The sequence below is a fragment of the Globicephala melas genome, chromosome 12 (genome assembly GCF_963455315.2).
Source record: "Globicephala melas chromosome 12, mGloMel1.2, whole genome shotgun sequence".
NCBI classification, from domain to species: Eukaryota; Metazoa; Chordata; class Mammalia; order Artiodactyla; family Delphinidae; genus Globicephala; species Globicephala melas.
Genome location: NC_083325.1, coordinates 14,056,718 through 14,079,593, shown reverse-complemented (window position 1 = coordinate 14,079,593; position 22,876 = coordinate 14,056,718). Strand labels below are relative to the sequence as shown.

General features: G+C 43.9%; 1 protein-coding gene across 1 annotated transcript in view; it reads left to right on the top strand.

Annotated features, from left to right (window-relative positions):
- The window catches only part of KDM3A (lysine demethylase 3A), a 65,458-nt gene extending 43,173 nt beyond the window's left edge, over positions 1-22,285 (top strand). Inside the window, exons 13-26 of the mRNA XM_030837441.2 lie at positions 2,868-3,020; positions 3,159-3,254; positions 3,633-3,760; positions 5,479-5,674; positions 6,942-7,114; positions 7,698-7,934; positions 9,195-9,366; positions 11,805-11,892; positions 13,092-13,222; positions 16,426-16,545; positions 16,626-16,765; positions 18,022-18,198; positions 18,280-18,414; positions 18,989-22,285. Coding sequence (XP_030693301.1) covers positions 2,868-3,020; positions 3,159-3,254; positions 3,633-3,760; positions 5,479-5,674; positions 6,942-7,114; positions 7,698-7,934; positions 9,195-9,366; positions 11,805-11,892; positions 13,092-13,222; positions 16,426-16,545; positions 16,626-16,765; positions 18,022-18,198; positions 18,280-18,414; positions 18,989-19,069 — 2,027 coding nt within the window. The 3' untranslated portion in view covers positions 19,070-22,285. The remainder of the gene's footprint in view (positions 1-2,867; positions 3,021-3,158; positions 3,255-3,632; positions 3,761-5,478; positions 5,675-6,941; positions 7,115-7,697; positions 7,935-9,194; positions 9,367-11,804; positions 11,893-13,091; positions 13,223-16,425; positions 16,546-16,625; positions 16,766-18,021; positions 18,199-18,279; positions 18,415-18,988) is intronic.
- Positions 22,286-22,876: the final 591 nt, after the last annotated feature.

The window sequence follows — 22,876 nt, the reverse complement described above, 5'->3', positions numbered from 1 at the left end:
TAAGAGCATCTCTTAGGGGGTAGGATTTTTGAGTCCAACTTGATTTTTGTTCCTAAATGACACCTAAGTCCTAATTGTATGGATTTCATTTTCACCCAGAAGTGTAGATGACTTTGGTATAATGAAGTTGCATTTTTCCTTTTGTAACAGATTCTGCCTGTTGATTTCATCAAAGTCAGTGATCTATCTGTGGGGTTTGTTTCAGGGCAATTACTAAACTTTTTGTTAAGAAAGGTAAAGGTGAGGTGGCGGTGGAATTTGCATAGCCTTACCAACAAGTGTGGACTCACCAAAAGGGGGTTATTTTAAGACAAAGGTTCTTAAGAAAACATTTCAAAGAAGATAATGGACAGGCTGTACCCTAGACCTACTGAATCAGGGTCTGAGGAGGCTGGGACCCAGGCATGAAAATGGGAACAAGCGCAGATGAAAATGATTCTGTTAGAGTCAAGGTTTTCAGGGAAAACTTGGAGGTTCCAGCCAGGTGTGCAGTAAACCACAGAGATCAGTGTGGATGACACATTAGAGCCAGACCTCCCTCATGACATCTCAAGGTACGGTGTCGAAGAGGACAGCACACCTCTTGTCTGTATGCCCTTAGAAGTGAGAGATCCAGCCAGAAACACCAAGGGGCATCTGTCTTTTTAAGTCTCACACTTTGTTCCATCATTTTATCTTTTCCAAATGGTGGCAAGTTAAAAGTGAAGCCTTTCCATCCCTCTGGTAGATGTCTTTTCAGACTTTGCATAGCCAAATATGTTTCAGTATAAGCACCCACACATCCTGAGCTTAGGAACTTTGGTCGTAGGCCCAGGAACGAACTGAAGCTAGCTTAAGCACAACAATAACTTACTGGATAAGTTTGAACACTGTTACATCTCAGAGTCCAAGGAATGGGAACTGACATTCCCAGGAGCGGGAATTCAGATCTAGGTGGGGTATGGGACTGTGAGCTCCACGGGCAGCCAGAGTCCTGCTAAAGTGGAGAGCAGCTTTGTAATCACTGTCCTGTTGGAGTAGTAGAGACTCTGATAAGTCAAGAATCGTATTAAAGTTGTTTTTCCTATAATCTATTTAGGACAAGTGATACTGGTTTTCCATTTTCAGTAGAGATACAAAAGTTTTCTTCTTGTATACTTTTAAGTAAGAGAAGATTTAAAGAAAAGTTCTTAAGTAACTGGTCTAGAGGTAGTATATGAATGACTGGGTTGCAAAAACAATCTTTTGGAATGTATTAGTAGCTTCCTGAATCGGAGGGGCTGTTTTAAGCTACTGATGTTTTTTCTTTGCTCAAGGTGAGTGGTCTGAAAAATGTGTCCTTAAAGATGTAATTGTGATTAATGTTTCCTCCTTGCCTATTTGATTATCCTGTTCCTCTTTATTTCCTCTGTGACAAGCTGGTCAGCTGGAGAGAGGAACTCACTGTGAGTGATACTGAAAGATGCCACCACAAGGTGTCGCTAGAGAGGGGGTGGAGGGTACCCTCTGATCCTGAGATTAGGAAGCAGGTCTCAGCTTTTATACATTTATTCTGTCTTTTCAATGACAAATTATCATTAAATAGGTGGCTAAGAGATCTAAGACTACTCTCTAATAAAAGTCTAATCCAAGTGACCAAGGTAAAGTTCATAAAATCTCATGTGTAAAATGCCTCAAGTTCTATGTATTGTGCACTGAGCTTTCACATTGTAATGAAACGGCAGAGGTTCACTCAGCAGTTGGATTAACTTAAAGCAAACTGAAGTTAGTCATTTCTTTTGTGGGCAGTCTGAAGAAAGAAGTAACCACTGACTGGATTAGGAAAAGATGTTCTCCGTAGAACACGAATGTGACAGTATTGATCCTGTCTTGTTCGAGAGAGAGACAGACAGAAAACAGTCTTCTGATCAGCAGACGTTGGGCTTTTCTGTGACGCAGGAAAATGTCCTCCCTTTGCTCTTACTCCTTGAAGCTTTCTAATGCCGTATGTGGCACTCCTCCACGGTCGGGGGGTGGGGTACGATTTCCTGCCCAGTCCTGGAAGGCCCCTCTCTCCAGTTTCCGGGGTTTGGCCACTGGAACAGAAGATGCTGCTTCATAGAATTCGTGATTGTGCCTCAGTCTGTTGGCGCTACTTGGTTAGTATGAGTCGGTCCTGGGTGCCTGCATCACTCCTGGCTCTAAAAATTGAGTTTCCGACACTGGCCTATGACGGAACCGACTTTGGACCATTGTGCCCCCCACTAGTTAATGCGCTGCTCCCACCAGGTTTCCCTCAGCGCCCTGGGGTTTTTCATGGGCAGTCTGAGTGGTTTCGGGGCATCTGTGAATAACCTGACACTCGACACTGAAGGTTGGGTTTGTGTATTTGAGTCAATTATTTTTCCTTTGGAGAAAGCATGGTCCGTGTTGCCTTTAGGGTCTCAGATGGTCTCATGACCCAAAATGTGAAGAACCACTGCTCCTTTATATTTGTGTCCGAACTCCAGCTTGTGTAACTAATGCTGCTTTTTTCACTGACTTACTCAGCAGGACTTACTATGCAGAGCTCCTTGGAGGGTGGGGTGGGGTGTGGGGATAGGGTACAGCCTGAGCAGGGATTCTGCTTGCACGGAGTTTAGTCTCCTACAGGGAAGTAAAACTGCACCTGACTGCGTACAGTGTGAAGAGGCCTGAGTCTGAAGTACAAATACAAGTTGATGGGAGTGCTGAAGGAATCCAGGAGGGCTTCATGGCGGTGGTGGGGGATTTGAGATGGGCTCTGGAGGCTGAACAGTTAATGGGAACTCCAGTGAGAGGGAGGAATGGCATCAGCTCCCCTCCCACTTCATGTTTTATTTCAGGAGCCCTCTCGTCCCCAAGACTAAGTGATTTATTGATTTTTGTAGGACAGGTTGCTTGGAAGCGAGCTGTCAAAGGTGTTCGAGAAATGTGTGATGTGTGTGACACCACCATCTTCAACCTGCACTGGGTGTGTCCTCGGTGTGGGTTTGGAGTGTGTGTGGATTGCTATCGGATGAAGAGGAAAAATTGCCAACAGGGTGAGAACTGACTTGACTCTTCTCCAAGCCCCTTATGCTCTTAAATTAAGCCTTTCATTGATTTGTGGTTGATGGATTTCTGAAACTTTTGGGACCAGCGTCCATAAAGAGCAATTACTACAAAGCAGTTATTTGCAGGCGCTGCCTACAAGACTTTCTCATGGCTGAGATGTGTGAAGAGCCAGATACATGAACCAGAGAACCTCATGCCTACGCAGATCATTCCTGGAAAAGGTATTTTGTGTGGTGCAATGCTTTTCCTTTCCCTGTGTTTTGGGTATCATAGGGGCTGGTAGTTCGGTTTTACTTTGTGTAGTACGATCACTTGCTGACTTTATTTTAGTATGTACCATAAATTGTCGAGAAATGTATTAAATAATGTCCCCAAACTTTCTGGTAAAGGCCTTGTAAATAGTTTTGTAAAAGGAAAGAAAATGGCACATTTGGGGCAAGGCATACTTAGGACGTAAAGGGGGGAGTTGTAAGCACCCTAAAAAAAATGCTGCTAAAAAAAAGTTATCCTGTTAGAAATATAAGCTTTTGTTTTGTAACGTTGAGGTTGAAAGTACCTAATATCCTTGTTCAGATGTTTGCCTGTGCCCTTTTTTTTAGCCCTCTATGATGTTGGAGACATTGTTCATTCTGTAAGAGCAAAATGGGGAATAAAGGCAAATTGTCCCTGTTCAAACAGGCAGTTCAAACTCTTTTCAAAGCCAGCCTCAAAGGAAGACATAAAACAGGTATTACTGTTTATGCTAGATTCACCATCCTGTGCTTGTTGTCTGTCTGTTTTCAAATAACCCAAGGATTCCTGTAGTGTATTTGAAAGGAACATGGGGAGAGCTGTCAGTGGAAAGAGATAGTTCGTGGTTCACGTGATACTTTATAGACCCATTCTCAAGTTTCACATTATTTTTGTGGGCCTCGTTTGTAGCCTCTTTGAGTAGGCTTTTAATTTTGTTCCTTGAAAAAGCAAAAACCTTTTCTATTATAGTCTACCTAATAAGTTGCTGTCAAATTTGTATAGGTTTTTTAACTTCTCATGTTTTACATAGTAAAAATTACTCAGATAAGCTTTACAAATTTTTTAATTACTATGTTTTACCCATAATATATATGAAGAATTGAAGGAAATAATCCTGAAACAAACCTTTACGTAGCTCTCACTCCACATAAAAAATGTACATGTCCTTGGTGCTCACATGCCTCTTCCTGGTGACATTCCCTTAACCTTCACCATCCCATCTACCCCCCAACTGTCTCCCTTTTTCTTCCTCACCCCAGTAATCATTATCCCACATTGCTTTTAGTAATCAGAAATTATTTTCATAAAGCTGTGGTGTTGCAGGCGGCATAGGTAGAAGAGTTTTGATCTTTGTAGTCAGGACTGAATTTGAATTCCTTTTCTGCCACTTTCCAGTTGTATAACTTTGGCTCAAATGAACTGATGTATATATGCTTCAGCTTCCTCATCAGTAACAGAGGAATAGTAAACAGTGCTGGTAATTGGGCATCACAGAATTATATCACATGTAGAGTGAGGGCCTGGACCACAACAGGAATTTGACTCTCCCTTTTCCTTCTTATGTATGTATAGACGCACTAGCTGAGTTGTCAAGGCAGTTTTTTAAGTAATAGAAAAATAAGTGGTGTGATCTGTCTGTCCAGTTTTTGTTGTTCAGTTTATGTTTTGAATTCTTTTTAGGGCTGTTCATCAATTTTTTTTTTTTGCGGTACGCGGGCCTCTCACTGTTGTGGCCTCTCCTGCTGCGGAGCACAGGCTCCGGATGCGCAGGCTCAGCGGCCATGGCTCACGGGCCCAGCCGCTCCGCGGCATGTGGGATCCTCCCGGACCGGGGCATGAACCCGTGTCCCCTGCATCGGCAGGCGGACTCTCAACCACTGCGCCAGCAGGGAAGCCCACGTTCATCAATTTTGAAAGCCTACTACACTATGCTAAATCAAAAGAGCATTTTCTTTTTTCTGCATCCCATTTCCTTCTGAATTCACAGCTGTATTTCCTACCTTGCCTCATTTATTCGTTCACTCACTCAGCCACTGGGTTTTGGGTGCCTATTCATGATACAGGGGTGAGTTCACAGGGGAGATGGGCACAAACTGGGCGTTCCAAAGCAAGATGGTGAACGGAGTGATAGGGACATGAACAAGCATGAGATGGGGATACGAGGGTGGGGGTGGATATCTTGCTGTATTTACATTCTTCACTTGCATCTTATATTTTTACTAGTAATACTTAAAAGCTAAAAGATTAAAATCTCTCCTACATAGTTCTGCTCTGTTGTTGAGAGATTACTGCAGTGGTGGTGATGTCCAGGGCTATTAGGTGGTTTTGTTTTGGATATTTCTTTCTTACTGGTGAGCAGTTAGGGGAGAAGGTAAGAAAAGGGAAACGTAATTTTTCAGCTTGTGCAAGATTCTCCTTCTGCACTCACCACAGACTTCCTTGGTTGGAGAAAAATCGACTCTTGGTGCCGGGCTCCAGCAGAGCCCCTCGGTGTTGGAGCCCGTGGCTGTAGGTGGGGAGGCTGCGTCCAAGCCGGCCAGCAGCGTGAAGCCTGCCTGTCCAGCCAGCACATCTCCTTTGAACTGGCTGGCAGACCTGACCAGCGGCAATGTCAACAAGGAAAACAAGGGTGAGTGTTTCCTGCCTCCCTGAGAACTTTCGTCTGTTCCCAGAGGGTCCTGGCAGCCTTAGTTACGGTGAGAACAGAGCGGTTAGAAGTAGTGTGGAGTGGAAAGTGGTTCCCTGTAGTCGCCCTGAGACCTGACACACATGCAGCGCCAGAGAGAGAACTTCTGCTTACGATAGAACTCTAGGTAAGGTTGAGATTGTGTCTGGCAAGAATGGAGTGGGCTGAGACGTGTGTGTTTTAATAGTGGTTTTTGCCTTTCTGCCTTTAACCCTGTGTGTATTTCCTATTTTGTCTAAGTTGCAACATCCTGGCTTCAGCTTTATATTTTTCATCTGTGCTGTTGTCTCAGGATGCTTGATGACAGTATAAAGAACATGGGTTTGGAATCAGGTAGTTAGATTAGGATTTTGGTGATTCTGCTTTCTGGCTGTGTTAAAGAAAGGAAAATTGCAGATCAGTTTCTTTCATGCAAAGATCCTAAACAACATCTCAGTGAATAGAATTTAGCACTATAAATAAAAGAATCATACAGCGTGACCAAGCAGAGCTTCAGAAATGCAGCTGTAGTTTTAACATTAAAAAAGCGGGGAAAAGTCATGTGAAGAGATGCAGAAAAAGAGTAAAATTCAAAGCCTATTTATAATTTTTTTTAAAAAAACCTTAGGAATAGAAGGGAACGTCCTTAATCTAATGAGTTTCTACAATAAAACTAACAACAAACATCCTAAATTATGATTGAAGTTTTTCATTCGTTGAGTAATTTTTAAGTTTCCCTCTGTGTTCAGGCATGACACAAGGATTCCTGCTTTCACTCCTTTATTAAACATTGTATTGGAAGTTTTAGCCATTTAAGTCAGTAAGGTAAACAAACAAAGAGATGTTAGGATTGGAAAGAAAGGGATAGAACTGTTGGTACTTTTAAGCAATCTAATTATACATGGGAAAAGTCTTAAGAGAATCTGTATTTGTAAACATATCTATCAGGGTTGACAGTTACAATGTTAATTTACAAAAATCAATTGTATTTTGTATACCAGGAACAAACAAACAAAAAATGCAGTTTACCATAGGATCACCTTGGATATTAATTTTTTTAACAGCAGTTGGAAATCCATGTCTATATCAGTAATGTCATTTGTCCTCTTAAGTTTTCTGGGTTCTAGTAAATGAAAACCAAGTTCCAGAGTAATTCTGTCTGTAGAAGGCTCGTAAGGGATTTGCCTTTTCAGAATGCTTTTCCATCTGGATGTTTTTGATTTGTTCTTAGAAAAACAACCAACGATGCCAATTTTAAAGAATGAAATCAAATGCCTTCCACCCCTACCCCCCTTGAGCAAATCCAACACAGTCCTCCACACCTTTAACAGCACAATTCTGACACCTGTAAGCAACAACAATTCTGGTTTCCTCCGAAATCTCTTGAATTCCTCTGCAGGAAAGGTACGCATTTATTTTATTGTTTATTACTCCACCTCGTAAAGATGAATTGGAGTTAGAGCAGGGAGAAAGTGAAATAGAAAGCAGGACGAGTCCCATGCTCTCCTTCGTGGGTACAGAGGCTGTGTCACTGGCACATGGGCTTCACATGGTTAGAATTCTGGGCGGGTCATTTTCACCTGTCAACACTTTTTCCTGTACCCACTTCCGAGAGCTGTGATGTCAGGCAGAGGAAGAGGACTTACCTTTTTGAGGGTAAGATTCTCTCGTGGCTTAGCTTCTTTCCTGGATATGTAATGTATGCTCATCCTACCGTAATAGGAATGGGTTTTTTTTTTTTTTTTTTTTGCGGTACCGGGCCTCTCACTGTTGTGGCCTCTCCCGTTGCGGAGCACAGGCTCCGGACGCTCACGGGCCCAGCCGCTCCGTGGCATGTGGGATCTTCCCAGACTGGGGCACGAACCCACGTCCCCTGCATTGGCAGGCAGACTCTCAACCACTGCGCCACCAGGGAAGCCCAGGAATGGGTTTTTTGATGGTAGGAAATGACATATTTAAGACTCGTGTTTTTTTTTTTCAAATTCAGACAGAAAATGGACTCAAGAATACACCAAAAATCCTTGATGACATCTTCGCCTCTTTGGTGCAAAATAAGACCTGCTCCGATTTATCTAAGCGGCCGCAAGGACTGACCATCAAGCCCAGCATCCTGGGCTTCGACACTCCTCACTACTGGCTGTGCGACAGTCGCCTGCTGTGCCTGCAGGATCCCAACAACAAGAGCAACTGGAACGTGTTCAGGGAGTGCTGGAAGCAGGGGCAGGTAAGCGGGGCCTCTGCTTTCCAACCCACTTCACATCCCCGTCTCGGTGCCTTTGGTAGACTCCTGACAACCCCCCCCCCCGCCCCCTTCCTGGATTATGAATGGCATATACTTTATCTCTTCTTATTGTTTACTGTGGATACAGTTAGAGCAGAGGGTGGCTGTGAGTCACAGACATGTCTTCTGTGTTCTCTGATGAGGTTCTGATTGCTTCCAGTCAGTCATCCCTGGATTTTTGATGAGAGCATTCTGGGCTCTTGGTGATTCTTGTGTGATCAACTTCAATAGGAGAAGTGGGAATATGACTACGGCTGGTGGGGTTTGGGGGATTACACAAAATAGGATAAAAATCAGGCATCCCTCTTCCATGAATTAGAACCTTGTGCTGAAGACAACCTTAGGTGGCCCTGAGCCATGTGGTGTCAACCTGGAACTGGTGTGTAGTCTCCCAGGGGAAGGAGCCTGCTTTTTAAAGGGCAGTGATGTTCAGTCTTAAGGTCTGGTTGATAGTTCAGGAGACGTGTGGCTTCGCAGACCTGCTCCTCTGCCTTCTTGTTTTCGTTTATGTTTTCTGGATCTTTGTCTTCTCTTCTGGGCCAAATGGAGTCCTCACTAAAGGAACACTTTGCTCTTGGACAAGGCCAGGACTTGGGGAATTGCCAAATAGAAAAATGTATGTATTTAACCAAAAAAAAATTATTGTTTTCAGTCCTGTGTTCTAACGAGATTTGCTCACGATGACAATGACAGACCGAATACAGTCCACCAGCATGTTCTGTTTAGATTAGATAATGTTTTTTAAAAGTTGAACTTGTTGCCAGTATTTCAGTCAGGCTCTTTCACGTAAAGATCAGGATTTGTGGCTTGTCTTGGATAACCAAAGACGTGGCAATCCAGGGCCATATCCCTGCCTGCTAGCAATAAGCTGCAGGCCAGAGGCAGCATCCTCTTTGGACCGGGCGCTCTCGCTGCCTTTGTCTCTGCTTCACACCCCCTGCCCAGCCCTGGGCCTTGGCATTGGTATTCTGTGAGTAGTGGGATCTGAGTTGGAAGGTGTGATCCTTGCTCTTAGAAGCTCACTAGTGTAGTTTGAGGGGTGTGTGTAGCAGGTGACTCAGGGGACTAAGCTGTCACTTTGGGATCTGAGACTGGGGACCAGCCACAGAGAAACACGTCAGCAGCTGTTTGAGAAAGGGCTGCCTCGGGTGAAGGGACGGAGCTGGGGGAGTTCAAACTAAAGTCTTCGTTCTCTCCTCTTAGCCAGTGATGGTGTCAGGAGTGCATCATAAACTGAACACTGAACTTTGGAAACCAGAATCCTTCAGGAAAGAGTTTGGAAATCAGGAAGTTGACCTCGTTAATTGCAGAACCAATGAAATCATCACAGGAGCCACAGTAGGAGACTTCTGGGATGGATTTGAAGATGTTCCGAGTATGTATTAAAGACCTTTTAAGGGGGTTGAGGATGTGAAAGGAGGGGGCACGGGAGTAGCAGCAGTCTGTGGCCCTCCAGCGGCAGCGACAGCATTTTCTGTGACTCTGGAGTTTAAAATCAGTGTCTTATCTCCTCTTCCCCTTTCTTTTTACAAAGTTTATGCTTTTGAACTGAGGCAGATTGCTTTGTAGTTCCTTAGAGAGTGAGGTTTTAGTCACCTCTTCTTCAGGTGGCTCCAGGTCTGTCCTGTGACAGAAATGTGCCCAAGGGGAGGGGAGCACAGGGCCAGGGCTTGTGACTCAAAGCTCGTGGTTTTATATAGCCTCTTCATTATGTTTAACAAGATAAGTAGAGCTGAAAGTACCAGAGAACGTGAATCCGTTGAACGCACGTTATCCTGGTCACTGCCTGCTTCACCTGGGCGAGGGGTCACTGCCTGCTTCACCTGGGCGAGGGGCATGGTGGTGGCAAGGAGGCTTGAGTGTCTGGTGCCGAGCTTGGGCCCTTTCCGTGCATTGGCCAGTCAGTAAACTGTTTGCAAGAACCCCTTCGTCAGCACAGGCACCTGGCCTCATGCTCCCACCCGCACTGGAGGGCTTGGCCAGTTCATTCTTATTAGACTCAGTAATTCAACTTTGCTCATTTATCATTCTCATTCTTTCACGACATATTTTTACCTTGTAATCTCCTGCTTCCTTATTTCCCATTACCCACGTTTGCAGGTTATGGCCCGCACTTTCAACGAACTTTAGAACAAAGGTTTAGCTAACTCTAAGTAGGGCATGATGGGGGTTTCCACACGTAGAGGTTAAGGTTGGGTTTCAGACGTAAGGTGTTTCCCTGGGGATCAACGTCTGAGATGGGGGAGGAAGCAGGACTGGGCTGGCAGAGGGGCGGGCTGCGGCGGAGGCCAGCGGAGCCTCAGCCAGCCTGGCAGGGAGCTCTGTAGCAGGCATCGCCTCTCATTGTCTCAGACTGGGCTGAAGTGGGGAAAGTCAGGGCCTTCATCCCCTCACCTCCCTCGGCCTCCAGGTGGTGGTGCCCCACGGAGGGCATGACCTGGCAGGACAGCTCTCTGCAGCTGACGCAGACCCCAAAGCTGTGTCTGGGCAGCAGGTCCTTTGAAAGGGGATCGAGGGCCACACGTACTACAGTGTGCTCTCCAGTTAGGCCTGTGTTCAAATCCTGACTCTTGATATGTACTTGCTGTGTACGTGAGCTTGGTAATTGCATCTTTCTGGGGCTCACACTTCCTCATGCCTGCAAATGGTTACAGCAGCCCAGAGTCCACCGCAGCCTGCCTTTTCCATACTGATGATTCTGCTGCCCAGATCCCCTGGTACACCACCCATGCTGAGACGCCACTGGTGTCCTGAACATACACTGTACCCGTATTTTCCTGTTTCTTGTCTCCTGGAGTGTGCACCTGTTCAAACTAGGTTATGGGACTCGGATGACTACAGGACGCTATACAAATGTTAGTCCTCATGAATATAAGGTTTGAAACTGGGTTCCAGTTTCAGTTCTGCTGTTTAATTTCAATAGCTGGATGGCCTCAGGCATATGTCAATTTCCTCATCCAAAAGCAGAAATATTAAATAGTGCCAGATCTCACTGGGATGTTGGATTTAGTTACAAGGACTAAATGGTTAAAACACTTGAGCAGAGACTGGAACACAGCAAGAAGTGAAATGATAGTTATCATTGCTGTTACTCATAATTGTCAACGTATTTTTTTCAATTAGAGCTCCTTGGTTCTTGGTTCCTTCACATCACCTGCAGTGGGTAACTGTGCTATTACAAAAAAACAGTTCTGACTAAACCCTGTACGTGTCACCTAGAAGATGGGGAGGCGGGGGAGAGTGGGCCCTATTAGCCCTAGTTGTCCCTGGACAGAACATCAGGTAGCTTCAGTCTCTCTGAGCAAAGTAAGTCATTTCTATTTCATGCTGGCCTCAGAAAACTGGGTTTTCTAAAATCTGTGGCCCTTTGATTGTTAAATTGCTGTTCGTTAGTTGGGGGGCTGCTCACTTCTTCTAGAACACTGTATAGGAGGAGATTGGATCTGTCAAAACACCGCCTATGTGGAATAGACAAAAGGGAGTGGCCGAAATCCCAAGGAGGAGCAGCTGGATAAGCATTTAGAAAAGACAGGGCTGCCACACAGACTTGTTGGTGCTCTCCAGCTTGCTACCCCTTGCTGCTTCCTGGGCATGAATGGATTTCTCGGCACTGTAGAAACAAAATAATGGGCCATTTGCAGGAGGGGAATATTGAAGAATAATATTTGTATATCAGATGTATCAGGTTATGAAGATCTTGCAGAGATAAGTTTTATTTGCATTGTTAAGGCTTAAAGTGCTCATTTGCCGTCCATTTTGGTCTGTTTCCGAGTTATGAACAGTAGCAGTTCAGTAATTCCGGTTACCTTGCAGACCGCTTGAAAAATGAAAAAGAGCCAATGGTGCTGAAACTTAAGGACTGGCCACCAGGAGAAGATTTTAGAGATATGATGCCCTCCAGGTACGATTATGGGGAGGGGAGAGATGATCCGGTCCTTGACTTGGTAGGATAAACTTTTTTTGAGGTGGTAAGATGAAGTTACTGACTTTTAAATCTGGTTCACTAGTGAAAACTCCACGCATTTCCACTGTAGTGCTCCGCCAGAGAAGAGGCCGACTCAGACGTGCACACACTGATGTGGAGGCAGGAGTGAGATCAGACGTGCTAGGGTTGGGTATAATACAGTGATATCGTTGCTTTAGACAAGACAGCAGAATTGCTAGATCCATTTTCCTGAATTGAGCTTGAACCTTGCAGAGAATCCTCAGAACTAATGAATAATATATCCCTTAGTGTCACTACTTAACGTCAGGAATTTGTTGCTCAGATTTTTGTCTGCAGTATTCGAGATCTTTTTTTTTTTTTTGCGGTACGTGGGCCTCTCACTGTTGTGGCCTCTCCCGTTGCGGAGCACAGGCTCCGGGCGCACAGGCTCAGCAGCCATGGCTCACGGGCCCAGCCACTCCGCGGCATGTGGGATCTTCCCGGACCGGGGCACGAACCCGCGTCCCCTGCATCGGCAGGCGGACTCTCAACCAGTGCGCCACCAGGGAAGCCCTTGAGATCATTTTGATATATATGTGTGATGTAGGAGAGAAAGATGTCTTTGTTCATAAGCACTATAATTCTAATCTTAAATATTGGTTTTTTTTAATTTATTTTTTATTGAAGTATAGTTGAATTACAGTGTTGTGTTAATTACTGCCGTACAGCAAAGTGAATCAGTTATACATATCTATACACTCCATTTTTATATTCTTTTCCATTATGGTTTATCACAGGATATCGAATATAGTTCCCTGTGCTCTACAGTAGGACCTTGTTGTTTATCCATCCTATATATACCAGTTTGCACTTGCTAATCCCAAACTCCCACTCCTACACTTTCCCAACCCCCTCCCCCTTGGCAACCACCAGTCTATTCTCTGTGTCCCTGATTCTGTTTCTGTTTCATAGATAGGTTCATTTGTATCATAGTTTAGAATCCACATATAAGTGATATCATATGCTAATCTTAAATGTTGTTAATGATAGCTATCTCCATCTTCACGAGCACAGATATTTTCGTTGTTCCTTTTGGTGTAGAAGGAACAAATCAAATCCCACGATATATTAGAAACACAAGCTTATTTTGCAAATTCATGGTTCTCTCGTCCTAGGTTTGATGATCTGATGGCCAACATTCCACTGCCTGAGTACACAAGGAGAGATGGCAAACTGAACTTGGCCTCGAGGCTGCCAAACTACTTTGTTAGGCCAGATCTGGGTCCCAAGATGTATAATGCTTATGGTAAGGAGGAAATGGCTCACTTGAAAAAATTATTACAGAAGTAAGGCAAGTCAGAATGTTTGGAACATTGATTTTTGGGGAGGGAGAGATGGAAAACGTCTATAACCCTAACCCTTAACACAGCAGTAGTCTTCATGTTTGCATATTTCCTTTCATTCCTTGGCCACGTGCATGTATATTTCCGTTTCATAGTTGCAGTTGTAGGGCACATGCCATTTAAAAAGCTTCTCCTACACCTAATATTATACAGTAAAACCTTTACATGTTGCTTAATGGTTTTTAGTGTGATCGTTTTTAACGGTTGCATGGTACACAATTGAATGAATGTAATTTTATTAATTGTTTTAATGTTGCCAGACGTTTAGGTCAGTCTGCTAGCATTCCAGCTGTTTCAGCATCTGCTACTCTTAAATTCAATGTTTTGTGTTGGTGGGTAGTAGTTAGCTACTTAAGCTAGTACTGAAAACACCCTTGGAATTGTATTTCTCCGATTTATTTCCTTCCTCCCATAATGATCCCAACTCCAGTCTCTCAGACTTGAGGGTGGCAGGCCAGAGTCTTCTGGCAGCTTTGCCACGTTCTCCAGATGCTGTTGGGAGAGGGAGGGCTTGGACCTCAGCCCCCCACTTCTTCTGTTCCGGTGGGGTCGCCCGGGGAAGCGCCTGGAGTGAGCTCAGGGGACGTTCCAAGAGGGGAGTTTACCTTGGGAAGTTGCCACAGCCTAGATGCCCAGATGTTCCCTTCCCCCGAGCCCTTCAGAGAAGCTGGATGGCTGGGACTTCAGGGCATATTCTGTTCACAGGGAAGATTTGCAATGAATTTACGTAAATGGAAGCATTTTTCCGCTAAAGCAAATGGTGTAGTGTTGCAGAGTGATTATCCATGCCTCACAGAAATGATGCAGCTTTACAGGGTAGAAGTGGTTATTTGAGAAGTTCTCAAAATAAATAGTCGGCTTGGTTTAAATGGCTTGACAGCAACTCTTTTCCTCCTAGATACCAACAGATAGAGGGCAGTGTTACTCTATAATAGCTTTTCCTATCAAAATTGTTCCCGTTCAGAGTAAGCAGTTAGGGATTGAAAATAAAGAAAACGTGTTCATTTTCAAACACCTCACACCTTATCATAAACATCATTAGAGAGCGGTCATTTTTCAGAAGTTGGGTGACTGAGCTGTGACTCCTCTACAGACGACGTAGAGTGAAAGGCTCTTTGGAAAGACCACACAGTCACCCTCTCTCCAGCTCCAGCACCAGCACTACACATGGGGACCAGGACTTCAGGACAATAGAGGGGACGGTGACCTGATCAGGATATCCAAGGGGCATCTAGTGGCAGGTCTGGGAGGAGGACTTCTGTCTCCTATCTAGGCTTGACCCAGCCTCCAACCCCAGTGCTCTGTCACCCAGCAGCCCCTACGGTGTCAGCTTGTGTTCTTTTCATAAAAGTCCATGGTGTGTTTTGTTTCAGGATTTTCTATTTTCTGGGAATCCTTTCCCTGGGACCGTTGTTTTTGGTTCCATCTGAGTTCAGGCTCTCTCAGTTTAGAGCCTGGTTTTATCAGTGTGCCGTCACCCGTAGCTGGGATTGGCTGGACTTGGGGCTGACGGCTGGGTAGGTGTCATTTCCTTCCTCTTCTGCGGAACACTTTTTACTCAGTTTGGCAACAGCCAAACCAGCAAGCGGCTTCTGACGAGGCTCTGAGACTTGCTCACCGTTCGTCCCTCCTCCCAGCTCCGTCTCCTTCCTCCTGCCCCGTGTTAGCCAACACCCTGACGTTTGTGTTTATCATTTCCTTACATTTATAGCTTTACCGTATGTTCGTGTTCCTGCAGAATATTCTTTAGTGTTTAACCTGCCTTTGCGCTTTATATAAATGCAATCAGACTGGGTGTTCCTCCGTGCCGTCGTGAATAACTGTTCATTTCATTCGTTTGCCTTCTCTCGTGTTAATTGTTTTTTTCTCTTCTCAGATTTTACTTGTTTATTTTGTACTATAGAAAATTTTCCAAATGCACTGAAAACGTGAGAGTCCAGGACAGTGACTTCCCATATACTCATCCCCCAGTTACAACAGCTCTCAGGTTCTTTTTCCATAATTGTTTCCTTATTTCCTCCCTTTATATTTTTCCTTTACTATTTTAAAGGAAATCTCATATATCCTATGATTTTTGTCCAATATCTGTTGCTTTACCTCCTCCTAGGGCTGATATTTCAGCAAACTGGAAAGAAAGGAAAGTGCGGCAGAGCCCTAGGGCCATGGTCCGCGGTTGAAATGATAAGGTCCCCTCTCCTGTGTATAGCTGCTCCTAAACCACAGACCCCTGCAAGCCAGAGAGAAGTTCCTTGGCCTCCGAATGAGACAGGGCTGCTTCAGGGCCTGGCAGGTTAGAAAACAGCCTCGGCTTGCCCACCCGAGCTATGCTTGGCTCTGCTGCCCATTCAAGAAGCAGTGACTGCATGTCAGGACGTGCGTCCAAGGTAACCGCAGGGCTTGGCGAGCCTCAGGGTGAATGCTGAACAAATGAGCCTTCTCCTGGGGTGAGAGGTTAGCGTCTCGGATTATGAGTACCAGCGCGGACCTCGTGCTCAGGCTCACCTCTTCCGCAGTTGAGGGATCCAAGGAACACGTGGGCAGCGTTCCTTCTTGCACTGAGTACATAGTCATTTGAGGTCCCAGCTTTACCCGTTTCTGAGGGGGGTTTCTGTTAGACTCCCCATCTTACGTCTTGCCCCAGAGTCCTTCTAGTCTGTGTCAACCAAAGCTTGAGCTCCCCTGCTTGAGCAAACATCCTTCTGGCAAATCCAGCCTCAGCAGAGTCCACTGTACGTTCCCGAGCCCTGCTTTCTAGGTTTGGCTTTCTTTTCTTGCCAGCATATTGACTCATTAAAAAAATATGTTTCAAAATAATTTCATCAAGGATTTTTAGTTGTTCTCAGCAGGAGGAAACCTATTTTGCCTATCACCAGAAACAAGTGCTAGTGTTAGGAGTTGGTTTTTTATTCTTACAAATAAACATTTAATAAGAACTTTTTTCCCCAAAGTTGAAAGGATAAAATAACTTAATGTTAAATATTGTTCCATTACTTTTATATGATCAGAAAGGTAGCTTTTAAGTTTTGTGATCACGTATTCCAGGGAGTGGGAAAGACTCAGGCAGTCTTTGCTGTCTCGGTAAATTTAAGGCATTTTCTGTTTGCAGGATTAATTACTCCAGAAGATCGGAAATATGGGACGACAAATCTTCACTTAGATGTATCTGATGCGGCTAATGTCATGGTCTATGTGGGAATTCCCAAAGGACAGTGTGACCAAGAAGAAGGTAGGGTGCTGAGCATAAAAGTGGGGCTTATTCTCTGAGCTGGGACGTTGTGGTCTGATGTTTGCTCTCTCTTGCTCCAGAAGTCCTTAAGACCATCCAAGACGGAGATTCTGATGAACTCACAATAAAGCGATTTATTGAAGGAAAAGAGAAGCCAGGAGCCCTCTGGCACATATATGCTGCTAAGGACACAGAGAAGATACGAGAATTTCTTAAAAAGGTGTGCTCCTTACCCTATGGCATGTGAAGAGAGAGAGGCAGAATAGCAGTGTTATACTACATGTCGAGACCTGACTGGGTTACTGGAGAATAATCGCAGCTTCGAAAGTTAGATCTGTGCATCTCAGATTGGATAGGCTGAAGCTGGTTGCTAAGGAACAACGATTTCTAGATGATTAGGCTCACACCTCTGAAAACAGGGAAACTTATCTTTTTTCTTATGTCTGTGTGTTATGTCATAGTGCATTTGGAAGTTTTTGTGCTCTCCCTTCAGGGTAGTTCCTCTGATGATCACGTAGTGTCTATTTGTTTTTTGCCTTAAAAATCTAAGCACTTCAGAAGTCCATGTATCATTTCTCTGCTCTTGATAGCTGTGCTTCAAGTGAGTTACTGAGGTCCCTGTTGGTTTTATCCACCCTCATTTAGTAGTAGGTCAGGAAGACCTCACACCCTACTGTGGTCATTAGCTTATGCGGGAAAGGGATATAGGGACTTTGAAGATTCCAGGTTTCCAGTAGTTAGCAGGTTGTTCAGCAAGGGTTCTGTGTGGAAGTTCTAGGCAGCTGGAAAGATGGGCATATTCAGTTTTTAACCTGTTCGCCACTGAGGCTGCCAGTTGCGGCCCAGATATCTGTGGCTGGTATTCTTCAGTTGTTCACGAGGAGTGGATAGGAACGCTCCTAGCCTGCTGCCTGGTGCCAGGTTAGACCCTTAACCAGCATTTGCTTCAATCAAGATGTTTCTCGCTAAGGATAATTTGACTCTTCCAGAAAACCTGCCGGTCGCCATACTGTCCCTTTGATAGTGTCACCCTGAGTCTGTGCTGCCAGATACTGGGTCTAGAGTAAACGAGTTTAACCTACAGCCAACTGTGGGACTGTTTCATAACTCACATTGTTAAGTGAATACAGATGTTTAAGAACTGCAGTCTAGCAAGTCTATTTCTAAGGAGCTTAAGTCTACTGACATTCAAAAGCCTAGGCCAAGATACTGTCCTAACAGTGTTTACAAAAATATGCAGACTGCCACTCACGGTTCACAGGAAGTGACAGAAGGGAACCCGCATTTTCCTTCAGTTTCCCCTTGGGTCATTCAGTTAATGTCTTTGAGTGCTATTTTCTCTTTCTGCCAACAGGGACACGTGTTAAAGAAGGCCTGACATTTACTGACTGACTGCCCACACTGTCCAGGGGGCAAAATGCCCTCATGGAGACCCAGCGTGTCACTCAGTTTCATAATACTCGGAATGTGTTCTAGGTATCAGAAGAGCAAGGTCAAGAAAACCCCGCAGACCACGATCCCATTCATGATCAGAGCTGGTATTTAGACCGATCACTAAGGAAGCGTCTTCATCAGGAGTATGGAGTCCAGGGCTGGGCCATCGTGCAGTTTCTTGGAGATGTGGTATTTATCCCAGCAGGAGCTCCGCATCAGGCAAGAGCCATTACTTTAGTCTTCATTCTCCTTACGCTGTAAACTTCGGCACGTGTGACCGTGTGGCCTGTTGTCTTCCAGGTTCATAACTTATATAGCTGTATCAAAGTGGCTGAAGATTTCGTTTCTCCAGAGCATGTTAAACACTGCTTCTGGCTTACTCAGGAATTCCGCTATCTGTCACAGACTCATACGAATCATGAAGATAAATTACAGGTAAAAATGGCCGTGATTCCTGGCATTCTCTGACTCTGGCTCCGTAGCTCATTACCGACCCTATAAAAATAATCAGCAAACTTGGCCATACCACCACACTTGGTACAGTGAGTTGATGAACTGGCTTTATGTCTAGTCCTGCTACCTACTTAGGCAAAGGAGGAATAAACATGGAGGAAATCTCATTTTGGTTTAGAGGCTTTCAGTAGTGAGTCATCTAACATGATTCCATGTTTGGAAAACTAGGGAAATAGATAAACTCTGAAAAATAGAGCTGTACCTTGGGGCTTGCTTGTGTCTGCGCTCACTGGGGGCAGGGCCACGTAGGATCAAAGCCTCTGGAAGGGGGAAAATGAGCTTTTAAGTTCTTCAAAGGGGGCATGGGTTTAAAATGTGTATAAAATAACAGCCTAAAGGAGCCCAGGGGCCTTTCAAGTATTATTAACATTTCATATTGAATTTTGAGTTTTAAATTTCAAGAGCATGCTATAAAATTGGTAGGGGGAAGGTTTATTCTTACGGACAGATTTTAGATCTCATGGTAAACTGACCATATTTTCTCTCGTTTTTTCAGGTGAAGAATGTTATCTACCATGCAGTGAAAGATGCGGTTGCTATGCTGAAAGCCAGTGAATCCGGTTTTGGCAAACCCTGAGGGTCCCAGAGGCACCTTACCCCTGCACATTGGAAGTGAATTACTGGCAGCTGTTCAAACTCTTCAGGCAGGAATCCTGTGGACTTTGAGACTCATGTTACCTCATCTTCTTTTTTAAACTGTACCCACCTGGTAAGGGTACTCTGTCTAATGTATATTTCTAGTGTTTACAGACACTAAATGTGTATATGTAGTAACTATTTACAGAACATGCATCCTTAAACTGTGACTTCTCACCTAGTGCAGAGCTTCTACCCAGCTGTAAAAACAGAAGCCCGTATCAGCTCTGGAACAAGACCTGCAGTTACTCCCCAGCTGTGTGGTTGGACAGCTTAGTCAAATGGGTTATAACTCTTAGGAATCACCGCGCAGTTTATTTGGGTTGTGTTTTGTTGTGTCTGAGTACCCTCTCCCCGACCCCTTAGGGTTCAGAAGGGCAGTGGAGGAAGCGACCACCGACGTTTGGATGTTGTATTGCCTTAGGACTGGCATTATATAGCAGAGGTCAACTACTGCACCATTCTTGGGGTTAACCATCTTTAGTTAAACGGAGTTTTAATTTAAATGAAGCTTTGCTAATTTTAAGTGTTAAGCATTTTGCATTAAAGTATTCATATAATGTTTTGACTCCGTTTATTGGCATTATTCTCTGGTTGCAGAGTCAACACACACTTCATCAGTGTTACAGGTGTAAGAGTTTGCGCCAGGAACTCATCTTAAAAGCACAGAAATTTGATGCTCTAGTGATTTCTGAGTGGTTATTACAATGCTAACATGGGAACAAGCTTCTCCCCAGCCAAGCTGAAACTCCTGTCACACTTCCGTAAAGGAACACCACTGATTAACTACCTTTAGAAGTGACAGTTAACCAAAAAACCAGATAGTGACGGGTTAATGGTTCTAAAAAGGTAAGAGATCAAAATTCTTTGTCGCTCTTCTGACCCATTATAGTTTAAGAGTTTACAAAGGAAAATGAAATTATTACAAGTTTTAGAATGGTAGTATCTAAAATAATCATCTCTATAAAGGAAGAAAATAAAGAAGCCACTTTCCTATAGCTCGTTGATTCTCCTAGACAGCTGTAGCTGTACTAAAAGGAATTAAATTGAAATCAAGTCGCGCAGACAAAGGCCTAGAGCCTGGATTTTTACCTGTGAGCTCAGAGTAGGAGATCGAAGATCCCCGCCTAACGTCAGCCCCCTTCAAACCAAAATCTTTCATGGATGAACTTTCAAAAACAAAGTTTTCTGAAAAGAATAAGTAGAAATATCTACCTACCTTAGTGGGAAACGTCTTCCCTGGGAATTTCTTACCAGAAGCTTCTTTATACAGTTTTGGATCTAGAATTGGCACTGTTGATTAGATATCTCCAATAGGCAAAAGAAGAGGAAAACTTGCATTCTCTATAGAGAAAATCACCTTCAAGCCAGGCCTCAAAGGAGTCCCACAGATAGTTCCAAGGACTGTTATTCACAATCAAATGCACTGTATCCACAAATATGAAAACTGAAAGCTACCACGAGCAAGAGTCAATGCAAACCTGAAGCTGCCATATTAAACGTGCAGAGTTTGTAGGTTCCGGAATGATCCAGCACTTATTTTATATTCTGAAGTGTTTAGTATGTTTGAAGAAATGAGAGTATAGGAATATGATGAAAGAATGAGATTGCCAGAAATGACCAGATTTGGAAAGAAGCTGAATAGAACTTAACAGAAATGAGACATGATGGTTAAAATTAGAAATTCAGCACATGAGTTAAGTGGCAGAAAAAAGTTCTTTTACAAACTGAAAGATTGGTAAAAATAACACAAGACAGCATTGAGTAACAGGAAACTGTAAAGAAGTGTTAACTTATAAGGCGGACATGGAAAAGTATAGGTTTGACCATCAGTGACAGAGAATTAAGAGACTGGTGAGGGAGGGTGACATTCTGAGACTGAAATTTTTCCAGTACTGACATGTCAGATTGAAGAAGCCTAACTAAATCAAGCAAGATAAATAAAATAGCCACAACTGTGCCCAAAACAAATAGGTTCTTAAAAGTACCCAGAGGGCTTCCCTGGTGGCGCAGTGGTTGAGAGTCCGCCTGCTGACGCAGGGGACGCAGGTTGGTTCGTGCCCCGGTCCGGGAAGATCCCACATGCCGCGGAGCGGCTGGGCCCGTGGGCCATGGCCGCCGAGCCTGTGCGTCCGGAGCCTGTGCTCCGCAACGGGAGAGGCCACAACAGTGAGAGGCCCGTGTACCACACACACACACACAAAAGTACCCAGAATGGGGAAAAACATTGTAAACCTTCAAAGAGGTGACAGACTTAACAGCTGACTTCTTAACAACAACAGGGGGTGTCAAGAAAGTAGATGCCACTCTTACTGTGCCAGAGAACATGCCTGAAAATAAGTCTAGACACAGCAAAATGATTTTCCCTGTTTCTACTGACATTTTCAGATAAAAGCCAGTTTCTCTTCAGGCCCTTGCTGAAGAAACTTTTCAGAATATCCTTAGGATTAAAAAAAATAATAAGAAAAAGAAAAAAAGAATATCCTTAGGAAAAAAAAGTAACCCACATCATGATGCAAGAAAAAACAGTGTACAATGGAAACTGTAAATTCATGGATAATCTTAAGCAACAGTGGAACAATATTTTTAGAAGTCTGGATAAAGTTCCTCTAAAAGTTAAACACAGAATTAACGCATGATCCAGCAATTCCACTGCTATGTTTATACTCAAAAGAACTGAAAGCAAGGATTCAAGCAGGTACTTGTAGACTCACGTTCATAGCAGCATTATTCACAAGAGCCAAGAAGTGGAAACAACCCAACAGATGAACAGATAAACAATGTGGCATATCTATACAGTGGAATATTTCTCAGTCTCTTAAAAAGGAAAGAAATTCTGACACAGGCTACAACATGGACGAGTCCTGAAAGTACACTAAGTGAAATATGGCAGACACACAAAAGGACAGATATTGTATGATTCCACTTATATGCGGGACAGTCATGTTCCTAGAGTAGAGACAGGAAGTAGAATGATGGTTACTGGGGCTGAGAGCAAGGGGAACTGGCAGTTACTGTTTAACGGTTACAGACTTTCTGTTTGGGATGATGTTGTACAACATTGTAAATGTCCTTACTGCCACTGAATTGTACACTTATAAATGATTAAAATGGTCGATTTTGTGTTATATGTATTTTAACCGAAATAAAAATTAACTCCAAGTAGGAAAAGCTTTTGGAGTTGAATGAGAAAATGACATCCTTATTTTTTTAATTGATTAAAAAGGCAGGAAAGAAGGAAGAAGTGGGACTTTTCTAAATGCAAGTTTCCCCCACTATTCAGAAGTATTGAAAGTAGAGGTTTCCTCTGAAACCTTTCGCGAGCATAGAAGCAGGTACCTTAGGACACATCCAGCTAACGGATGCACAAAATAAACAGACATAAGGCACAGATGCTCACAGACACAGTTCCAAGCTATGGCGCCTTGATGCTGAGATGCTGAGTGTAGTTTCCCGGGAAGGAGCTTGGCAGTGCCGCTCTCACTGCTCAGGATGCATGCTGCCTCTGCAACACCTCTCTGCAAAACAAACGCTGAATGCTGTTTTTGCATTTTGCCTTTTTTTTGGTAAAAGCAAAAATCCTCTTCAGATTTCTTTCAGTTAGCAAAAACAGGTACTAATGTAGGTATTTCGTAAAAGTGAAGTAGTGTAAAGCGAACTTTCAACAAGTGGACGATACTTGTGCTCCAGTTGCAAGATAAAGATGGTCTGACTGGATTAAGTAAAAGACTTGACTACATACTACTTA